Raw genomic sequence first — 21576 nt, forward strand, 5'->3', positions numbered from 1 at the left:
CAATATATTATTGAGTCCCACTTCACAGAGTTCACATGGTGGCAGAAAGACAAATATGATGTCATATTCTCAAGTGTACTAGACTTGCCATTGCAAAACATTGGCCTCCTGAAATACATACAAACCTTTATTCTGACATACTTTCTTTTTTATTTCTCCTGGTAAGTGACATTTCTCCTCACAGAAGGCAGAGGTTGGGGCTCCCAAAGAATAAAAAGTACCGCAAAGTTTCTTACCTGGAGATGCCGTCAGTAACAGCACTTCCAGCTGAAGACTGGCAATGCTAAGTCATACCTCCCAACAGTCCTGGATTCTGTGGGACTGTCCTGAAATTTGACACAAATCCCCCAGCCCCATGAACCCAAGCATTGTCTCACAACACCCCATTGAACGGCATGTCTATTTGGCACAGTGAGAGCAAGGCAGAAATTGACAGCCAAAACAAAATAAACAGCAGCGTTATGTTGTTCAGTGTACTTTGTCATTCTAACTTGTAACCATTCAGAAGTTCTGAAACCTCAGCCAATAAGAAGTTCTGATACAGTTATGTAACAGTGCCAGACCTTTCCTGATTGGCTACAGTTCCAGATGTTCTGCCTAGTTACAAAAATGACAATTTCTGAATAGCATGAAAGCTGGGACAGCAAAAGAAGAAGGAAGCGCAGCTTTGCACACTTCACTCAGACCTTTTATTACTGGCAATAATCACCCCCGAGTGTATCTTTGTGTAAACATGTATCAGGGCATACTTTTTTTCTCTTTCACTCTTGATCTGTGTGTACAGTATACACATAGCAGGGCATGCAATGTATTCTATCATTCTGGATCTGTGTATACAGTACATACACACATAGCAGGACATACACTGTTCTGTCACCCGGGACCTGTGTGTACACACGTGGCAAGGTTTTTTATTTATTGATCCTTTAAGTTTATGTAAGTAAGACTTTTACTCATAGCACAGTAATTATGGAGTATGTTGTAGATAGAAGTACTGCTGAATGTGGTTTACCATGCTCCTTTAAACCACGCTTAAAGAGGAAGTAAACCCTGATGGGTTTACTTCCTCTTTCATTCCCTGCAAAGATAAAGCATAATGGACTACTATGCATCGCATAGTAGTCCATTATGTGTCACTTACCTGACACAGGAGCCAGCGAAGTCACTGCTGTCCTCTGTAGTTCTGAGCGTCCATCTTCTTGGTGTGTCTCGCTGCTCCGGCGCTGTGATTCGCCGGAGCAGCGATGATGTCACTCCCGCACATGTGCATGGGAGCTGACACTCGTGGCATATCGCCGCGATCTGCAGCTTACCCACTGCCCCTGCGCGCCGCTGTCTACGGCGCATGCGCCATAGACAGTGGTGGCTGTCTTCAGGTAAATATCTCCTAAACCGTATAGGTTTAGGAGATATTTCTTGGACCTACAGGTAAGCCTTAATCTAGGCTTACCTGTAGGTCAAAGTGGTTTGTTAGGGTTTACAACCACTTTAATATTCAGCCAATTAAGCCCATTTTTGCCACAGTGTGCTCTGCATGCCACATGGTATCCCCCATTCTTAAAGCAGACCTCCACATAGGAATCTGACTCCATCCCCCCTTCCCTCTGACACGAAGTGGACAAAAATGAAACATCAAAAACCTTTTTTTTAAAGTCCTTGCTTCCAGAATCTTCTCCTAGATGCCCCATTCTCACAAATAAGACACTCTGGGATCTATAGGACCTGGCAGAGACCTGCAGAGAGCCTGTGTATGTGAAGGAGTCTAGCAGGATTTCATGCATGCTTAGACACGCCATAGGTTTCTGCCAAGTCCTATAGATCTTGTGGTGTGCCTATCCATGCAAGGGACATCAATCAAAGATAGCAGTAGAGCAACCAAGAAGAGCCTTGGTCTGTTGTTGTAAACCAGTAAGTATGTATTTTTTGAATTACATACAGGAACAATTAATATACATTAAAGTACATTTTCTTCTATGGTGTTCCTCTTTAAGTTCCAAATTTTTGAGGTATGGCAAAGCCACTGCCTTGCAATCAACAGCAATATTGTCAGCTTGCCATGTGAGTTTCTTCGAGTGTGGCTGCACCTTAAAGGTTTTTTACATTAATACAGAGAATTGGTAAAAGGGTAAAAAAACCTTTAACCACTTTAACCCCTACAAATGTAAAACCAGCATTTTAAACTGTAATATATATTTAACACCCTAAGAAATTTGTGGATTAATGATTTTGAAAACTGTAAAAATAACGGTAATACAATTGAATAGGAACACTAACAAACAAAGATACATACAATGCTATGTTCCTAGGGGGTAAAGAAAGTGCATTCCTGTCTATGTTCATATTTGCATTATTCTGACAGCATGACACTACAATATAGATATATATATTTTTCAGGACAGAGAACAATGCAAGTGTGTTATCATGCTGCCCCCTGCTTACTGGATTGAGGAAGTTTTACAGTGTAGATTATGCTGTAAAGAAGGGATCTAGGAGTGGATTTAAAATAAGAGGGTAATAAATCTTACCACTGACCTCAGGCTTCCTTAGCACAATCTATTTCCATCCATTCTTTTTCAGAAGGAAACACACAATGAGCTAAGAAGGAAACCACAGTTCATGTGAAAGACTTACTATATAATGCACGCTTTGTACGCTTTTAATTTACAAGATACAGATGTAAATGAAGGCTTTTGTATTTTAAGGTATACTTTGCAAAACCATAATCCCAAAGCAATTCTTATTTTAATGTATTCATATGAACCTTCTGTAATAGATTGTAATGGACTGGATGTACAGAAAATAAAGCAATGGGAATATAGTTTATCCCAGTGCAATTCAACAATTAGTTACTTATGAACAAAACCTATGCATACCTGTTTGTAAATCACAACTGAACAGGAAAGATGCATATAACATAAAAAAAATAAAAAGTGATATATACTTTTCTAGAATGCCAAGTTGCTGTGATCTGGCTTCACAAACCCAGACTAGAGTAATAAATCTGTTTTGCCGGTCCATTGCACTGAGAGTCCAACTTTTTTAGTGATTTAAGCTGTTCACCACTATGTGCTGAATTCCCGCATTGCCCTACGTCAAGTATCCTCAGGGGTTGGCAGAGCTGGTATCAACCACTCAGCGCAGTTCCTGATCATGAATGAGCAGGCGTTTCCTGCAGTCTGCACTACCGTGCGCCTCTCTGTTCATTATGTGCACCTGTGCAGACAGAAATGCACCAGATCCCTTATTCCCACTAGACTCCTTAATGCCGTGTACACACAACTGGACTTTTCAACAGCAAAAGTCCGACGGAACGAATCCGCCAGACAATTCGATCGTGTGTGGGCTCCATCAGACCTTTGCTGTCTAAAAATCAGACGGACTTTAGAAATAGAACATGTTTCAAATCTTTCCACTGGAACCAGTTTCTATCGACAAATCCATTCGTCTGTATGCTGGTCCGACGGACGAAAACCGACGCTAGGGCAGCTATTAGCTACTGGCTATGAACTTCCTTATTCTAGTCCGGTCATACGTCATCACGTTCAAATCCGTCGGACTTTGGTGTGATTGTGTGTCGCCAAGTCCGTTCATTCGGAAAGTCCCTCAGAACTCTGCCGAAAGTCCATCTGGAAGACCGTCAGACCTAGTCTGATAGAAAGTTCGGTCATGTGTACGCGGCATTAGGCAAACTCCCAACTTTTTGACATGGGAAAGAGGAACAGCTTTTCTTAAAGGGGTATTATACAAAAAAAATGATATTAGTTAACCCATAAATGTTTTTTTTTTACTACTACTATTTTTTTATATTGGCTGGTGAAATTTCCAAATGCAGCCATTTAGAAATTGGATGAAATGTTTAACATTGGGAAAAAGATAAAAGATAAAAGAAGCGCAGTTGTGAGGTCAGGCACTGATGTGGACGAGAAGGCCTGGTTCGCAGTCTGCGCTCTAATTCATCCCAAAGATGTTCTATCAGGTTGAGGTCAGGCCAGTCAAGTTCCTCCACCCCTAAACTCGTTCATCCATGTCTTTATGGACCTTCATTTATGCACTGGTCCAAATCATTTGGTGGAGGGGGGATTATGGTGTTAGATTGTTTTTCAGGGGCTGGGCTTGGCCCTTTAGTGAAGGGAACTCTTGCCTCATGCCTCACACATGGTCGGATTTTCCGATTGGAAATGTTTGATGTGAGCTTGTTGTCGGTAATTCTGACCATGTGTATGCTCCATCGGACATTTGCTGTGGGAACTTCCGACAACAAATGTTTGAGAGCAGGTTCTCAAATTTTCAGACAACAGACTTTGTTATCGGAAATTTCTGAGTGTGTGCACACAATTCTGACGCACAAAAGTCCACGCATGCTCGGAATCGAGCAGAAGAGCCGCACTGGCTATTGAACTTCATTTTTCTCAACTTGTCATACGTGTTGTACATCACCGCATTCTTGCCAATCGGAATTTCTAACAACATTAGTGTGACTGTGTGTATGCAAGACAAGTTTGAGCCAACACGGTTTTGTTGTCAGAAAGTCCGATCGGGTTTACGAGGCATCAGCATACCAAGACATTTTGGACAATTTCATGCTCCCAACTTTGTGGGAACAGTTTGGTGATGGCCCCTTTCCGTTTCAACATGACTGCACACCAGTGCACAAAGCAAGGTCCATAAAGACATGGATGAGCGAGTTTGGGGTGGAGGAACTTGACTGGCCTGCACATAGTCCTGCCTTCAGCCAAACATTCCCAGAAGAGTTGAAGCTGTTATAGCTGCAAGAGGTGTGCCAACTCAATATTGAACTCTACGAACTAAGACTGGGATGGCATTAAAGTTTAGATGCATGTAAAGGCAGGCGTCCCAATACTTTTGGTAATATAGTGTATCTACTGGTGTGTCTATGATAGAGCAGTTGACATGCAGTCCAATTTTCTTGAAAGTTATTTTTTTTTTTTTTTTTATAGGATTTGCAATGTGTGTGTGTTTTTTTTCTCAGACACTATGGCATAACTGGCTCTGAAGAAGTCATCTTTCAGCAATTCCTTTGTACAGAGGTTTTCTAATGGAAATGTGACAGCCTCTCTTGGTCAGTGATGCTGTATAGTAAATCATTAAAGTGGTTAATGATACAGAAATGGCTGCCAAACTGCTGTTGGAAAACATGGTTTCATCAGTGAGTTACAAGGTACATGAATGCCAAACTGCTCATCCAACACAGCCTCGAGGAATTCATATGTTACACGGGATTTCGAATTAAAGCTGGTTCTACAATGATAGTTGTGTTCATACAGAATATTTTTTAGATGTTTTTTTTTCTTTGTATACCATATAGCTGTATATACTGCCTAAACATATGAAACATTAATTTTGGGAACGTCTGCTGTATTTCCATCACTAGTTACATTCTGTGTGTTTTTTAAATTTGAAATAACATATTTACTTGTAGCACCATTTATCAGATTTTTGACATTTGTGTCATGCTGGCTGGCACCAAAACTATCCCGGATGCCAAAAACTGAATAAATCTTTCCATGGCATGAGCCATCTGTAGCTGCTACCAAATGCCTAAAACAAGCCAATTTTAAATGTAAAGCTGTATCTCTGTTATCCTTCCTATACTGTATATATACCATGAAGATATAGATACACGCTGCATCTTGCAAACCATAACACTCCAAAAAACATTTCAATTAAGATCCTGTGGTGCATGCCAGGAAATGTTTACTATGGCAAAACCGTTAAAGAAGCATACTGTGCATGTTCCCTTTTATAACCGCATAATTATAAATAATAGATGTCTTAATTAAAGCTGAACTCCAGGCAGATGTAAAACAACAATTTCTAAAGATATATATTATTAAAAAAAACATACAGTACAGTTTTAAAAAGTAGTGTAATTGCCTATACTTCAATTTGCATGGGCCTCCTGTAATCCCCTACAGAGCAGGTCTGTGGGAAGGAGGGGAACGTTTAGCGTCAATCAGGATCTGCTGCATATGTAATGAAAGAATATGCCGATAAGAGGAATGAGCTGAGGGACAGAGATAAGTTGGTCAGCCTTCTGCTTCTTCCTCATTGCCCAGTTTCTGGGTGGGGATAGGAAGGCACCCTAGCCGTATTGCTTAACTGCCTCCTGCACACTGGGTGTCGAAAAACTTAAAAATATTTGACTTTTTTTTGCACATATAGATGCTTACAGGCATTTAGAGACAGGAGCATTTAGGAGGATCACTTGCAGGTTCAGGAGAGGAGCGTTTCGGCAGAAATAAAACTCCCAACATGCCTAAACATGTCTAAACGCTGGGTGCATTTAGCGCCTAAGCAATCATTTATTTTGATGGCCAGAATAAATTATTTTCTGGCCAATGGAATGAATGAGCACCTAAGTGTGCCTAAGGCATTTACGAAATGAGGATTTAGGCACATTTTTTTCACTACTTTTGAGCAAATGGCTTGTGTGCATGAGGCCTTACAGTCATTGTTTAGGAGGGTGGAGAAGGGGAGGGTACACTCTAGGATCTCACTCTTATTAACATCTAGATCTAAGCACTGTAGTCTGAACCCAACTCTGAAATCAGTTTTGCTGAGATGGAACTGTTGGTGAAGATTATGCCATTACCAGGGCCCAGTTTAAGGCTGGGTTCACACTTATGCAAATTGGATGAGGGTTTCTCGGCATCCAATTTGCATGACAGGAGACTGTGACTGGTTCGCACAGCTCCGGGGCAGCCATGGTCTGCATTGGAAAAAGGTCATGTGCATCTCTGGCTCAGTTTCAGTTGCAAATTCAGGAAAAACTTCAGACCTGATTCGCAGCTGAATCGGTGTACAGAGATGCACTGGACCTCCTGCTGGAGCCCACAGCAGCATCAGTGTGAACGAAGCCTTATGCCCTGTACACACAACCGATTTTCCCTGTCGGAATAAACTCTGAAGGTTTTTCCGACAGAGTTCCACTGAAACTGTCTTGTGTACACATGATCACACCAAAGTCCGATCGTTAAGAACGTGGTGACGTACAGCGCGTACGACAGGACTAGAAAAAGGAAGTTCAATAGCCAGTAGTCAATAGTTTCCAACTCGTACTTGCTTCAGAGCATGTGTCGTTTTTGGTCCACCGGAACAGCATACAGACGAGCGGTTTTCCCGATAGAAATTGGTTCCCTCGGAAATATTTAGAACATGTTCTATTTCTAGGTCCGTCAGAATTTTCCAAAAAATAAAGTCCAATGAGACATACACACGATCGGAATATACGATGAAAAGCTTCCATCTGATTTTTTTCTATCAGACATTCTGCTTGTGTGTACGCAGCATAAGGCTTTGACTCTGTCTATATGAAGCAAAATGTATATGTTGCCTTGCCTGCTTCAGGGAGCCCACTCAGCATACCTCTATGGCCAATGACACAGTGGTGTGCAGTCTACGCTTACCTGCACTGCACACTGCATGCAAACCACCTGTTTGGTTTACAGCATGTTTTCTATCTCCTCTTCACAAAGCCCTGCATTTAGTTTCACAGTGAAGCTATATTTGCACTATGCACCCAACCTTGGCTATTAGGAGCTGGCACCTGAAGGCTAATTAAAAGGCAGGAGTAGATGCAGTCTATCTGGTAATGTTGTCCCTATGGTAACATTGTTTCCTGATTCTGAATTAATAGTCCTCTCTGGCAACCAACATAGAAGGTAATAAGTAGATATGGAAGCAACACTTCTTATAGCACTTGGTTTGCCTATGGAAATTGATGAGCCTAATTAAATTTAAATTATGAAGATTGCACACTGCTTGTATCCAATGCAACTCATTATACAGGTGGTAATTCATTGCAATAATATTGCTGTGTTTCACATGTCTATGTTCATTTATTGGTTACATGCCTAAGCAAACTCTATACTTTCTTTCTTTAAAAACTGTAATAAAAGGCTGAACAATAAAATTATGAATATTGCAATGGTAGATACTATAAGATGCAAAGGTGGTCAGGAACACCCAAAATTGTCCATGTGGACAGAAAGAAAGGTGGGAAATAAAGTGACACTAATTTCTGGTATATATAAAAAAATATATTATTCAAGTATATAATCATAAAGCAGAACTAAACAGTATCTAGGCATCACAAATTGAAAACACTAGAAATCACCCCCCCCCCCCCCCCCCCAGCATTTCTAGCTGAACCATCTTGAGTAAGGGCAGATGATTCATGTAGCATGTACCTCCTGGAATTCATCTGCCCTTAGATCACACATGCAGGCAGAGAGGTGTGCTTAGCTAAGAAAGGCCTCTCCTCTCCTGAAGGCTGTTGGGATGTATGATATCATTTTTGGCCTAGGCCAGAAACCAGGAAGCAACTGAAAAATGTAAAATAATGTTTTAAACAAGTAAATAAAATTTAATTAAATTATATTCCTATCTATTTACTAATACTAGCAGCTAGCATAGTTCATTTTCATTTTCAGCTTTGAGCACGACTTCCATCCATTATAACATTATTATACATTTAGTTTAGTAAAGCAATTCAGAAAGACAAGATAATGTGAATAGTACAGTGATCCTTATTGACCAGGAAGATTTTTATTCACTGAACAGCAAAAGAATAATTTGGATTGGTTGATGTGGATTACTGACAACTCCATTACTCCATTCATTTTAAATATGTTGGTATTTGTTTTATTAGGAAGGACACATTGATCCATAGATCACATAGAAAATCCTTCCTATTAGCCCTAACCAGGGCTGGATTAACGTAGGGGCTATTGGAGCTGCAGCTCAAGGACCCTACCTTAATATAGGTCCAGCCACCCAAAAAGAACACACTGCTCATGAAAAGCAATGGACCAACAGAGTTCTCCCCTGACGGGCCCTGCATTCTGCATGCACCTCCTGGGCAGGATGGTGGGATTCATAATGGGCGCGGCATGAGCTAATGGAAGCCTGGTGCACACCCATGCAGGGCTCTTGCAGAAATCTGGGGCTTCCATAGTGTTTGGCCTGCTCGGCTGCACGCTAATGCATGGCCCTTATGGCAACCTGGCAAATCAAATGCCAGGCTTCCCTTGTTTGCATGTGCCCTTTAGAGTTTGGGCTCATGCCAACACAGGCTCTTAGAAACACTGAAGGGTGCCCCCTAAAAGGCCCATCAAAATCCTCAGCACCAAGCACATGATGCTCTTAATCCGGCCCTGGCCCTAACCCATGTATTGTTGGTAAACCAGGAACGTGACGCAAATTCCTTGAAAACAGGCGGTGTGTAAGAAATTATGTATAAATGCTTGTTACCTAGATTCTAAACATATGTAGCTCAATGTTCTCCTGCTGCAAAAATTACACGTAAAATTATTTTTGGCACTTTCATAGAAAAGTCCTGTCCAGAAGCCAGAAATCACACAGGGAATCATAATTCTTCGAGAGGGTAGCCAAAGGGTGGTATGCAACAGATTGGATCATATTTAAACTATCCAAAAAATATTTCTCTACTTCAAAGTTCCAAACAAGGCTTGGAGATGCAGGGAAAGAATACACAGATACGGGGGTATTCTGGCACAAGATAAAGCGCTAACAAGACCACATGGAGGAGAATGCTGAACACAATTCAGCCTGCTGAACTACAGTAAAATATTTCAGAAATGCAAAAGAGTCTATAATAAAGAAAACCTTATGTTAGAGGTTTTTAGGCTCTAAAACAGAGACTAGTCTAGATGGCTCATAAGGGAGTGGCATGACGACAATAACATGCATTGAATAAAATATATTCCTTTACAGCAGATTAATGCTGCAGAGCCAAACATAAAATGCATGCAGTCACCTACTGAAGTCACAAAGCAGGATTAACATATACTCTGAGCAAAATATAGGCAGTTCTGAACAAAAAAATTGGCTGGAAGATTGTACAGGCTGCCAAAATCAACAAGTAACCCAAAGTTTCTATAAAAAAAAAATTAAAATAAAATAAAATACATAAACTGTATATACAGTTTTTTGAAAAAGTATCCATACCTCTTGAAAATGTCCCCATTTTGTCATGTTACAACCAAAAATGTACATGTATTTTATTGGGATTTTATGTGATAGACCAACACATAATTGTGAAGTGGAAAGAAAATGATAAATGTTTTTCAAAATGATTTACAAAAAAATATGTGAAAAGTGTGGCATTCATTTGTATTCAGAGGTTTGTTAAAGAACCCTAGTGAACAAACCGCATCATGAAGGCCAAGGAACACACCAGACAGGTCAGGGATAAAGTTGTGGAAAAGTTTAAAGCGGGGTTAGGTTATATAAAAATATCCCAAGCTTTGAACATCCCATGAAGCACTGTTCAATCCATCATCGGGAAAATGGAAAGAGTATGGCACAACTGCAAACCTAACAAGACATGGCCGTCCACCAAAACTGACAGGGACAGGGTAGCTGGTCAGAGTTGATGGGAAGATGTATGGTGCCCAATACAGGGCAATCTTAGAAAAAAAAACGTTAGAGTCTGCAAAAGACTTAAGACTGGGGTGGAAGTTCACCTTCCAGCAGTACAACGACCATAACATACAGTACAGTACAGCTACAAGGAAATGGTTTAGATCAAAGCATATGCATCTGTTAGAATGGCCCAGTCAAAGTCCAGACCTAAATCCAATTGAGAATCTGGGGCAAGACTTGAAAATTGCTTTTCACAGATGCTTTACATCCAATCTGACAGAGCTTGAGCTATTTTGCAAAGAAGAATGGGCAAAAAATGTCACTCTCTAGATGTGCAAAGCTGGTAGAGACATCCCCAAAAAGACTTGCAGATGTAATTGCAGTGAAAGGCGGTTCTACAAAGTATTGTATTGTAGGGGGGCTGAATACAAATGCACGCCACACTTTTCACATATTTAATGTGGAAAATTTCAAGGGGTATGAATACTTTTTCAAGGCACTGTATATAAACATATATGTTTACAGAATGAGAGAAAGTTAGGTAAAAAAAAGTGCAGTGACAGGCGAAATGTCTATAGCTGGGTTAATGAGAAGAAGAGATCAGTAACCATGGGTTTAATTTAAAGAGGTTGTAAACCCTTGTGTGTTTTCACCTTATGCATCCTATGCATTAAGCTGAAAAAACTTCTGTCCCTGAGAAGCCTCCACGTTTTATTCACCTGAACCCGTTCGTTCCCACGGCGGAGACACGCTCTACCTCTCTGCCTAGGGTTCTCAGCTCTTGATTGGATAGATTGATACCAGCGCAGCCATTGGCTCCTGCTGCTGTCAATCAAATCCAATGACGTGAGTGCCGGGGGCGGGGCCGAGTGTCTATGGACGCAAATGCTGGTCTAGAGAGCGTGCCCGCACGGTAACCCCCAGGGATTTATCAAAGCGAGGAGGAGCCACGAGCGCCATTGGGGGACCCCAAAAGATGACGATCGGGCCACTCTGTGTAAAGTGAACTGCACAGTGGAGGTAAGTATGATATGTTTGTTATTTAAAAAAAAAAAAAAACCCCGTTTAATGATTCTGTACACTACAACTAGGAATCCAAATCAAATTGAATATTGTATTTTAGTTTAAGCATTTCTGTAAAAATCACTTAGATGAAATAACTATACATTCATGAGAGAGATAATTTTACCAGATTATTAAAATGATGGGCACTATCAGTGGAAACATTATTATGAGAGCTATTGCCTGGGACATTTAGAATTTCATGGTTAGCAGTTCATTTTACAGTAATTTCAGGTATTATCCAAGCAATATTTAAATAAATCTCCATACCACTCTATTCGGTTGATTTAATAAAGGTATAGAGACTAGTAACAAAGCAAAGTGAGGAAGTGGGGAAGTTTTGTTTACTTCAATCAACCAATCACATGTATTAAAAGTCCTGTGTTTTTTTTAACTTCCGTTGTATATGAACACAGTTTTATAGTTTTAGAGTAGCATTCACTTTGCAAATTGCACATACACAAACCAAAGAGAACAGCCTCTACTCATTTAGCAAAACAACCCTATTCCTTCCAAACTCTTCAAGCCATATTGCACTATTGAACATAACTCTTACTCATGTGACGGCAGAAAGGGGGGTGTCTAGGGGTGATGGCCACACCATAAGGCTATATAAGAAATGGCAGACAGCAGGAGCTTACACAACGAAGTTGCGGAACACTACACTTCTTTTTTTCTTTGGTGAATGGGGGGAGGGGGAGACATATGGGGGCTTCCAGATTTCCATAAGCCCCCTGCCCACAGACCCCCACAACCACCACTTGGGGGTTGGTGGGAAGAGGCCATTGCCCCCATCAACATGGGGACAAGGTGCTTAGGGGTGGGAAGGGCAGAACTCCCTGCCCCAAAAACACCCCCTGCCCAAGTTGAGGGCATGTGTCCTTGAATGGTTTGCGGTGGGGGGGGGGGCGCGCTCACTCGTACCCTCTCTTTCCTGACTTGCCAGGCTGCATGCTTGGATAAGGGTTGGGTATAGATTTTGCCATTTAAAAAATGTCCCCTCCAAATCTTTACCAGACCTGGAGGGGCTGGTATGGACCTGAGGGTGGACCCCATGCATTTTTTTTCACAATTTTTTTTGTCGACAATTTTTTTTTACATTCACCTGTCAGCGGGGAATCTGGCTGACAGCTGATGACACATCAGTTGTTAAGGAAGCAGCGGCTGGCTTCCCAGCCTGCTCCTTAGCAACTAACTATATACAGTTTTTAAAGGAGAAAATGAAAAACCTACAAAACACATCACAATTTGCATCACAAATACAACACTTGCTTTTCTGGTGCGATTTCATTGAAGTCTATTACCCACAAAATGCAGGAAAAAAAGTCCCCAACCCTTTCCAAAAACGCAGCGGCTGCAAAACACATAGATGTGAACATGTACCATAGGAAACCATGTTAAATGGACTGTAGTGCATTTCTGCAAACTTAAAAATGCATAGGTGTGAACGTAAGGTTACTTTTTAACCTATTTATAAATGATATAGAGATTGTCTTTGCAGATGACACCAAGCTATGCAGTGGAATAACGTCCTTACAGTACATCTCCAACATTAAAGCAGACATAAATGCACTGTGTGATTGCACACTAGGTGGCACATAAAGTTTAACAACTAGAGGCAAATGGGGGAAATATTGGACTTTTCAGGTGCCCTGATACATAAATAAACAAAGAAATATTTTGTATAACGTTTAAAGTTGGTAAATGTATGCATGTTATGCACTTGGAGGGCTAGAAACCTGCCTTCATCTGAGAAAAACTGCAGTGGGAGTCCATGGATATTTTGGTGGATCATAGACTTAATATTAGCATGCATTGCCAAGCTGTAGTTTCTAAACCAAGCAACACACTTGCTTTTATTGAAAGAGGTATACTGTAGACTCCAGAGACAGAAACATAATCTTGCCCCTGTACAAATCATTAGTAACACCTCATCTGGAATATGCCATTAAGTTTTTGGCACCAGTTCACAAAACAGAATGTTGGGGAAGGGAGAGAGTGTAGAGAAGGACAGTGCACTGATCAGAATGAAGGACCTCAGCTATAAAGGAAGATTACCCAAACTGAATTTAAGAAGAGGTGTTTAAAGTGATTGTAGAGGTTCGTTTTTTTTGTTTGCTTTTTTTTAAAACAAACATGTTATGCTTACCTGCTCTGTGCAAGGGTTTTGCACAGAGCAGCCCCAAATCCTCTTTTTTTGGGGTGCCCTGGCAGTGCTCCTGGCTCCTCCTCTTCATTGGGTGCCCCCACTGAGAGCTGTTTTCCCTGGGGGCACTCGTGCGGATGCGCTCATGAGTCCCGCTGCTGCGTCCATTGACACAGACAGCAGGGTGTCGCCCCCCTCTAATGTCACTGGATTTGATTGATAGCAGAGGGAGCCAATTGCTCTTTCTGCTATCAATCTATCCAATGAGTACGGATACAGCGACTGGAGCTGCTGGACTTGTGCTCGTCACTGGAATGGACGGGTTCAGGTAAGAAAAAGGGGGGGATGTGGGTGGCAGCTACAGCACAGAAGATTTTTCCCCGTAATGCATAGAAGGAATTAAGGTGAAAAACCTTGAGACTTTACAACCCCTTTAAGGAGGAGATATGACCATATATAAATACATAAGGGGTCTATACAGTGACCTTTGTGCAAAGTTTTCTTTTTTACTTTAAGGTAATTATTTTACTTTAAGGTCATTTCCCATGTTGGAGAAATTGGACCATGCTTTATAAGGGTTTTTAGCATGCGTCTGGATCAACTGTGAGTATAGGGTTCTGTATATAGATAGTTCTGTATATAGAAGTTTTTAATTAACCTATTAATTTTGTCTAGTGGTTAAACTCAATGGACTTTTGCCCCCTGGTAGTCTATGTAAGATGTAAAGCTGTAAAATGTATAAGATTTCAGGAGCTCTTCATCTTCAGTGGCAAAGTGGTAGCACTTCCACCTAGCAGCACCAGGATGGTTGGTTCAAATCCCAACCATAGCACTCATTACCTGCCTGGAGTTTGCATGTTCTCCCTGTGACTGAATGGGTTTCCTCTATGCTGATAGATTAATTGGCTTCTGTCTAGATTGGCCATAGTATGTGTGTATATGAATGTCAGTTAGGGACCTTAGATTGCAAGCTCCTTTTGAGGGCAGGGACTGATGTGAATGTACAATAAATATATTCAAAGTACTGCATACATTAATGGTGCTATATAAGTATCTATAATCAATAAATAATACATTTGTGATTTGTTTTAGCATTAGTATCCCTTTCATAACTACACCAAATTCGGCACTATTCCTTATAGCAAAGAGTAATTATTGCCAGCCTCCTATTTCTGTATTTATTAATATATACTAAACTTTACTAATGGTTTTATAAATAATGTTTGTAAATGTAAATTGTTTTAGTGACAGTTACATGGCAGCTTCCATGATTCAAAATAGCTGCATCAACCAATTCTATGTATTTCTGACATAAATATTAGTTGCCTGGCTCCCTCTAGAGTTCATTAAGTGGAAACTAAGTTGTATCTTCTACTACAGCAATATCAACTAATAAATAGAACAAAGTGGCCTGAAAGTCAATAAATGCAGCATTAAGATAATCCATTTCACAAATGATATCTTGTTGTTGGTAGATACTGTAAAAGTGTTCTCTTTTTTTCTTTATTATGTTTTCTTAGTCACATTACAATATAGGAATAAGCACTAAGAATTAGGAATAAAGTAATGGTGATGTCAATAGTTTTCTCTGAACGTCCTAATGAATAGGAAGGTTGAAACCTTAGTGAACAGATTTCCCAGAAATTCTCATTTCTTCCTAGTCAACTAATTACTGTATTGTCAATACCAGAGGTGAGCATCGTTTATACGTCCTCACTGGAGTGCTTTTTTACTATTTGTAACCCCAGGTGGAAATGTTTTCAACAGAGACGAGACCTGGACTTGGGCAAGGAACTCTGATGATCCTTTCTTTGCTTTATGAATTATAAAAATAACTATTTTATAAAAAAAATTAAGCTACTTTAACCACTTGATCTCCAGAACATTTACCCCTCCTTCATGAGTCAAGCTACATCTTGATATAGTGTGGTCCTTTACACCAAAGGGTCCTGACACACTTACAAACACATACTAGGACCAATTTAGGGACAGGATCTGATTAACCTAGTAGCATGTTGTTGTAATGTGGGAGGAAACCAGAGTACCTGGAGGAAACCAACACAGACACAGGGAGAACATACAAACTTCAGGCAGATGGTGTTGTGGTTGGGATTTGAACCAGCAACCCTATTGCTGCTAGGTGAGAGTGCTAACTACTACACCACTGTGCCACCACTGTGCTTTTAATTTTTTGTGCTATTAACTAAAACATATCCAATAAAAAAAAAAGTAAAAATTCAAAGTTCTTCAAAAAGTTAGGTTAATATGTATTCTGCTACATTTTTTTGGTAAAAAAAAATCACAAAAAGGGTATATTGAATGGTTTATGTGAACATTATAGTGTCTTCAAACTATGGGATATATTTATGGATTTTTTTTTCTATACTGGTAATAGTGGTGATCGACAACTTATAGTGGGAGTGCAAGATTCCAGTGGATATATTGACACTTACTTACACTTTTGACACTTTCTGAGAACCAGTAAAACCTTGGTTTGAGAGTAACTTGGTTTGAGAGTAACTTGGTTTGAGAGTAACTTGGTTTGAGAGCGTTTTGCAAGAAAAGCAACAATTTTTTTATAAATTTTGACTTATTCAAGCGATGTCTTGATACAAGTAGTGTCACGTCACAACTGAGTATAAAAGAGAATAGAGGTGCCTCTAAGTGTAGCAATATGGTTACATTTAATGAAAGTACAACATTTAGCAACTCACTTACCCCGGATGCCTGCATACTTAGATGTGCCTCTTTTAATCATCAACCAAGTGAGTTGCTAAATGTTGTACCTTCATTAAATGTAACCATATTGCTACACTTAGAAGCACCTCTCTTCTCTTTTATACACTGTAGCTCCTGCTGGATTTTACTTCTAATTCCCTTGTGGAGGCTTCCATTTGTGGATGGACATTTTATGGTTATACAACCTGATCACATTGCTATAAACATTTTATATGGACTATAAACTGAAGGACCTATGAATATATGGTTGTGGAACAAACCTGAGTTTTCATTATTTCTTATGGGGAAATACGCTTTGATATACAAGTGCTTTGGATTACAAGCATGTTTCTGGAATGAACTATGCTCACAATCCAAGGCTTTACTGTATAGTGATCAGTGCTAAAAATATGCACTGCCACTGTACTAATGACTGTACTAATGACCCTGGCTGGGAAGAGGTTAAACATCTAGGGCAATCAAAAGGTTAACTGTGTGCCTAGCCAAAGTTTATGTGTACACAGTTTGCTGCTTTCACTAGGGGAACAGACCGATTGTAGTGTCTGCCTTTCTTTTGCACTTACATAATTACTTAGGTACTGTAACTGCAAATACGGGCTTGCCATAAAAAAAAGGTTTCGTACATGAATTGATAAAAATCTTGTAAAAACCTTTTACTATGTAAAAAATGTGTTGTCATATCAATTTTCAAACAAGATCGAAAGCACAGAGGAAGGTCCCGTGTATTGACTTTCATTCATCCCAATATAGAGGTACTGTCACCATAGTAGGGTAGACTTCACACTCCCCATTTTCTATGGTGATACCAGCCTGAACACCTAATGCACCAGGCTGATAGTATTCAGAGAAGAGATTCCTGCATATGGTTTTTATTTGCACAAGTTTAAAAAGACTCTGTTGTCTCTAAAATTTTAAATTCAAACCTGATGCACCATGCAAGAGAAGATCCATCTCTGGCAACCCTTGCCTTCTACCGTCTTCCTTTTAAAGATGTGGACAATAGCACTGAGAATAAGAGGAGGCAGGAAACAAGGGCTACCAGTGAGGCTTTAATGTAGAATACTGCGGGTTCATTTTTTTTTTTAAAGACTGGTCCCAACCATCAACCCCATGCCCTCGCCCAAATTGCCTGGGTTCTTCTACATGGAGCACGCTTTTTTCATTTGCCACTGTGGCAAAAAGATTCATAAATTTCAGTGGCTCGCAAGTCAGCTGACATCCCTGCCCTTGCAGGCCACTGTTTACTAACTCCAGACCCATGACCTCCATAAGGAACTGGGGCTTGAGGAATAGTCTGCGGGAGCCTTTGTATTGTACCCGCAATGCACTCATGGCAGTTGTCATGTTCTAGTGCAAAAATATTAATAAACATAAAAAATAAATATTGTATTAATGTAGATGCATTTATTCTTTATTTTAAAAAGCTGAAATATGCCTTTAAAGGGATGAAAAATTTGAAAATTACTATAATTTGATTATAATAGGTATTCGCCTACCCCTGGTAGAAAACTGGAACATGGATCAATGTAATAACCTTACCCCTTCCATTGGTGCCAGCAGCAGATCATACAGGGCGCGCAGAGGTGGTTTGTTGAGACAGCTTTGTTTTCGGGGCAAGGATGAGGTGTTGTCTTTTACCGGAGACATAGTGTTACTAAACAGGCTTGTCATACTTTGGCAACTTCTAAAAAGTGAACAGAAAAGAACATCTAATGAGTTACATGTTGTATGCAAGTTTACTGAAAAACATACATCATATATAAAATATAAATAATGTATCATGACAATAAAGGTTTTACATGCATAAAAGTTGGCTTAGTAAATTATGGCTGACAGGACCATATAGGTTTTATGCTTTGGGGTCTTTCTGAATTCATCACTAGCTATTGTTTGGGACAAAGATCATTTTATTCTTCAGTTTTGGGATTTCCCCTGAAGGTGGCACTATTCTGTAGTTAAAGCTGAAATGTAGCCATCTAGAACACGCCATGTGCAATACATGCTCTAGTGGGTTTTTTACTCTGAACATATCTGTAGGATATGTATAGTGTATATACTATATATATATATATATAAATATAAATATCTATATCTATAGCTATAAATATATATATATCTATATCTATATATATATATCTATATCTATCTATCTATCTATCTATCTATCTATCTATCTATATATATATATATATATATATATATATATATATATATATATATATATATATATATATATATACACACACACACACACACCACCCACTTTATTAGGTACACCTATTCAATTATTATTATTATTCAGGATTTATATAGCGCCAACAGTTTGCGCAGCGCTTTACAACATGAGGTCAGACAGTACACTTACAATACAAACCAATACAGGAGGGACCAGAGGACCCTGCTCGTTAGAGCTTACAACTGCTTGGTAACACAAATTGCTAATTGGCCAATCACATGGCAGCAACTCAATGCATTTAGGCATCTAGACGAGGTGAAGATCAAACTGAGTATCAGAATGGGGAAGACAGGGGATTAGATGGTTGTTGGTGCCAGATGGGCTCATGTGAGTATTTAAAAAGAAAGCTGCTACTGGGATTTTCACACACAATCATCTCTAGGGTTTACAGAGAATGGTTCAAAAAAGAGAGTGGCAGTTGTGACTGGAGCAGTGAGTGGCATTTGTGTGGAAGAAAAGAAGGTTATTTATGGGAATTAAAAGTGTAGGACTGCTAACATCCTTACAACATGAGAAAAAAGGAACACGCAACAAGTGCAAAAGGGGCTGCCCCCTTGGACTTGTAAGATAGAAATAAAGGTAATAGAGTAAATAAAAGGCAACCATGTGCCACTTTTATTGAGTACACAGTATCTGATAAATTTTGTAGTCATAAACAATCACATTAAAATATACAAAAAGTACACCAATGAACGAATTAATAATTAGACATATATATTGTAGCATACATCCTGACATATTTTGGAAATTTTATTGGTACATATTTTCCTTCATCAGGGGGATTTATACTTGGGTGACTTTATCTTTATCTGCAACATAGATATAGTTACATAGTATTTGTACAATGGTACATAAAAAACAAGTGATTTTACATAATGAGCTATATAGTATTTCGGCTTACAGATACTTACATATAGGGTTCATTGAAAAGACATGGGGAAATGATAAAAACAAATGCAGGGAATCCATGTTGGCTGAAAGAGTCTGCATGGACACAAAGATGAGCAATCTATATAGCTCATTATGTAAAATCACTTGTTTTTTTATGTACTATTGTACAAATACTAAGTAACTACTATGTTGCAGATAAAGATAAAGTCACCCAAGTATAAATCCCCCTGATGAAGGAAAATATGTACCGATAAAATATCCGAAACATGTTGGGATGTATGCTACAACTCTTTATGGACTGACCTCAGCTTGACTCTGGCAGTGCCTGGATTTTTAGCTTTGGGTTCGATATATATGTCTATGCATTAATTGGTTTATTGGTGTACTTTTTGTATATTTTAATGTGTTTGTTTATGACTACAAAATTTGTCAGATACTGTGTACTCAATAAAAGTGGCACATGGTTTCCTTTTTTTACTCTATTACCTTTATTTCTGCCTTAAAACTCCAAGGGGGCGGCCCCTGTTGCACTCGTTGCATGCTCCTTTTTTCATTGTGTGGACGAAAATGCCCTGTTGATGTCAGAGGAGAATGGGCAGACTGGGTTAGAGATGATAGGAAGGCAACAGTTAGGATTGATTTCACCTGCTGGTGGCACTGTGCTGCTCTCGGTTGTTTGCTGCAGTTCCAGTGTCCACCAGCAGGTGTCTCCCAGCAGCCATCAGGCTGTAATAATCAGTCACATCTGCGTTCAGCCATTAGGTGGCTATTTAAGGCTGCTCCTCCCTTTCCCGGACGCGTCACTATTCTGTTCACTTCCCTGTTGGCAGAGATCTTGTTCCAGCCTGCACCCCTCTGCCTTGCTCCTGTCCTCTTCTGCCCTGCTCTGGCTCCCTGCTTAGTACCCAGTTTGTTCACTGCTACCTTGCATCCCGGCATTCCTTGTACCCTTGTTAGTACCTTGTATATAGTCGTACTTAGTCAGTAGTTTAGTTCTTTAGCTATTTTGTCAGTGGGGTTTGGTTCTGTTTGCTAGGGTTGTTTATGTTTACTCTTTGCTGTGTTTGCTTATTGCTGTGTTCACTGTTAATAAATCTCCCTTTTAAGGATATATACTATGTTTGGTCACAGTTTCTATGTGTAGCTACATGTCTGGTCTCCTTGCTGCAGAAACCTGACAGGCAACAATAGCTCAAAAACCCACTCGTTACAACCAAGGTATGCAGAATACCATCACTGAATGCACAACACATGGATCCTTTAAGCAGATGGGCTACAGCAGCAGAAGGCCACACCAGATGCCACTCCTGTCAGCTAAGAACAGGGAACAGAGGCTACAAAATTGAATAGAAGATTGGAAAAATATTGCCTGGACTTTTATCTGAGGGAGCTGTGTGCAGAAGCCTCTGTAAGTTTGAACAGTATTGTTGTAAATATTGACTGAGAAATTACAAATAACTGATATAATTATGAGTGTTGTTGTGGAAACAAGAGTGCGTTGACAGGTATAGAATGCAAACTCCTCCAATCTAATTGATCATACAATTTTGAAGCTAACATAAAAAGACCCTATTAAGACCAATATAGTGTTTACAACCCTTGTTGCTTACGACAGTAAACAATTGTCAATTTGACCACTTAACATCCTATAGTTACACAGTTTTAATTTGCCTTTTGAATATAATTAGCATAGGAAGAGTTTGTCAACTTTATAAATGTTGATTAATTGCTTTTTTATTTGTAAATTACCTTCTACCTGTCTATGTATGTACATTCAAGGATGTATATACAACATATATACACTCTCTGGGCACTTTATTAGGTATGCCTTGCTAGTATGGAGTTGGACCCCCTTTTGCCTTCAGAACTGCCTTAATTCTTCATGGCATAGATTTAACAAGGTGTTGGAAACACTCCTCAGAGATTTTGGTCCATATTAACATGATGGCATCACGCAGTTGCTGCCGATTTGTCAGCTGCACATCCATGATGCGCATGTCCCGTTCCACCACATCCCAAAGGTGCTCTATTGGATTGATATTTGGTGAGTGTGGAGGTCATTGGAGTACAGTGACCTCATTGTCATGTACAAGAA

The 21576-nt window shown here is 39.7% G+C and overlaps 1 protein-coding gene across 3 annotated transcripts in view; it reads right to left on the reverse strand.

The window, feature by feature from the left end:
• TTC28 (tetratricopeptide repeat domain 28) overlaps positions 1 to 21576 on the reverse strand; it is an 810203-nt gene that overhangs the window by 60207 nt on the left and 728420 nt on the right. For all 3 annotated transcript variants that reach the window (XM_077461413.1, XM_077461412.1, XM_077461415.1), the window contains one exon: positions 17894 to 18038. In XM_077461413.1, coding sequence (XP_077317539.1) covers positions 17894 to 18038 — 145 coding nt within the window. The remainder of the gene's footprint in view (positions 1 to 17893; positions 18039 to 21576) is intronic.

Source organism: Lithobates pipiens, unplaced genomic scaffold, assembly GCF_037356315.1.
Source record: "Lithobates pipiens isolate NorthernLeopardFrog02 unplaced genomic scaffold, aLitPip1_a1.2 Scaffold_3, whole genome shotgun sequence".
Classification (NCBI taxonomy): Eukaryota; Metazoa; Chordata; class Amphibia; order Anura; family Ranidae; genus Lithobates; species Lithobates pipiens.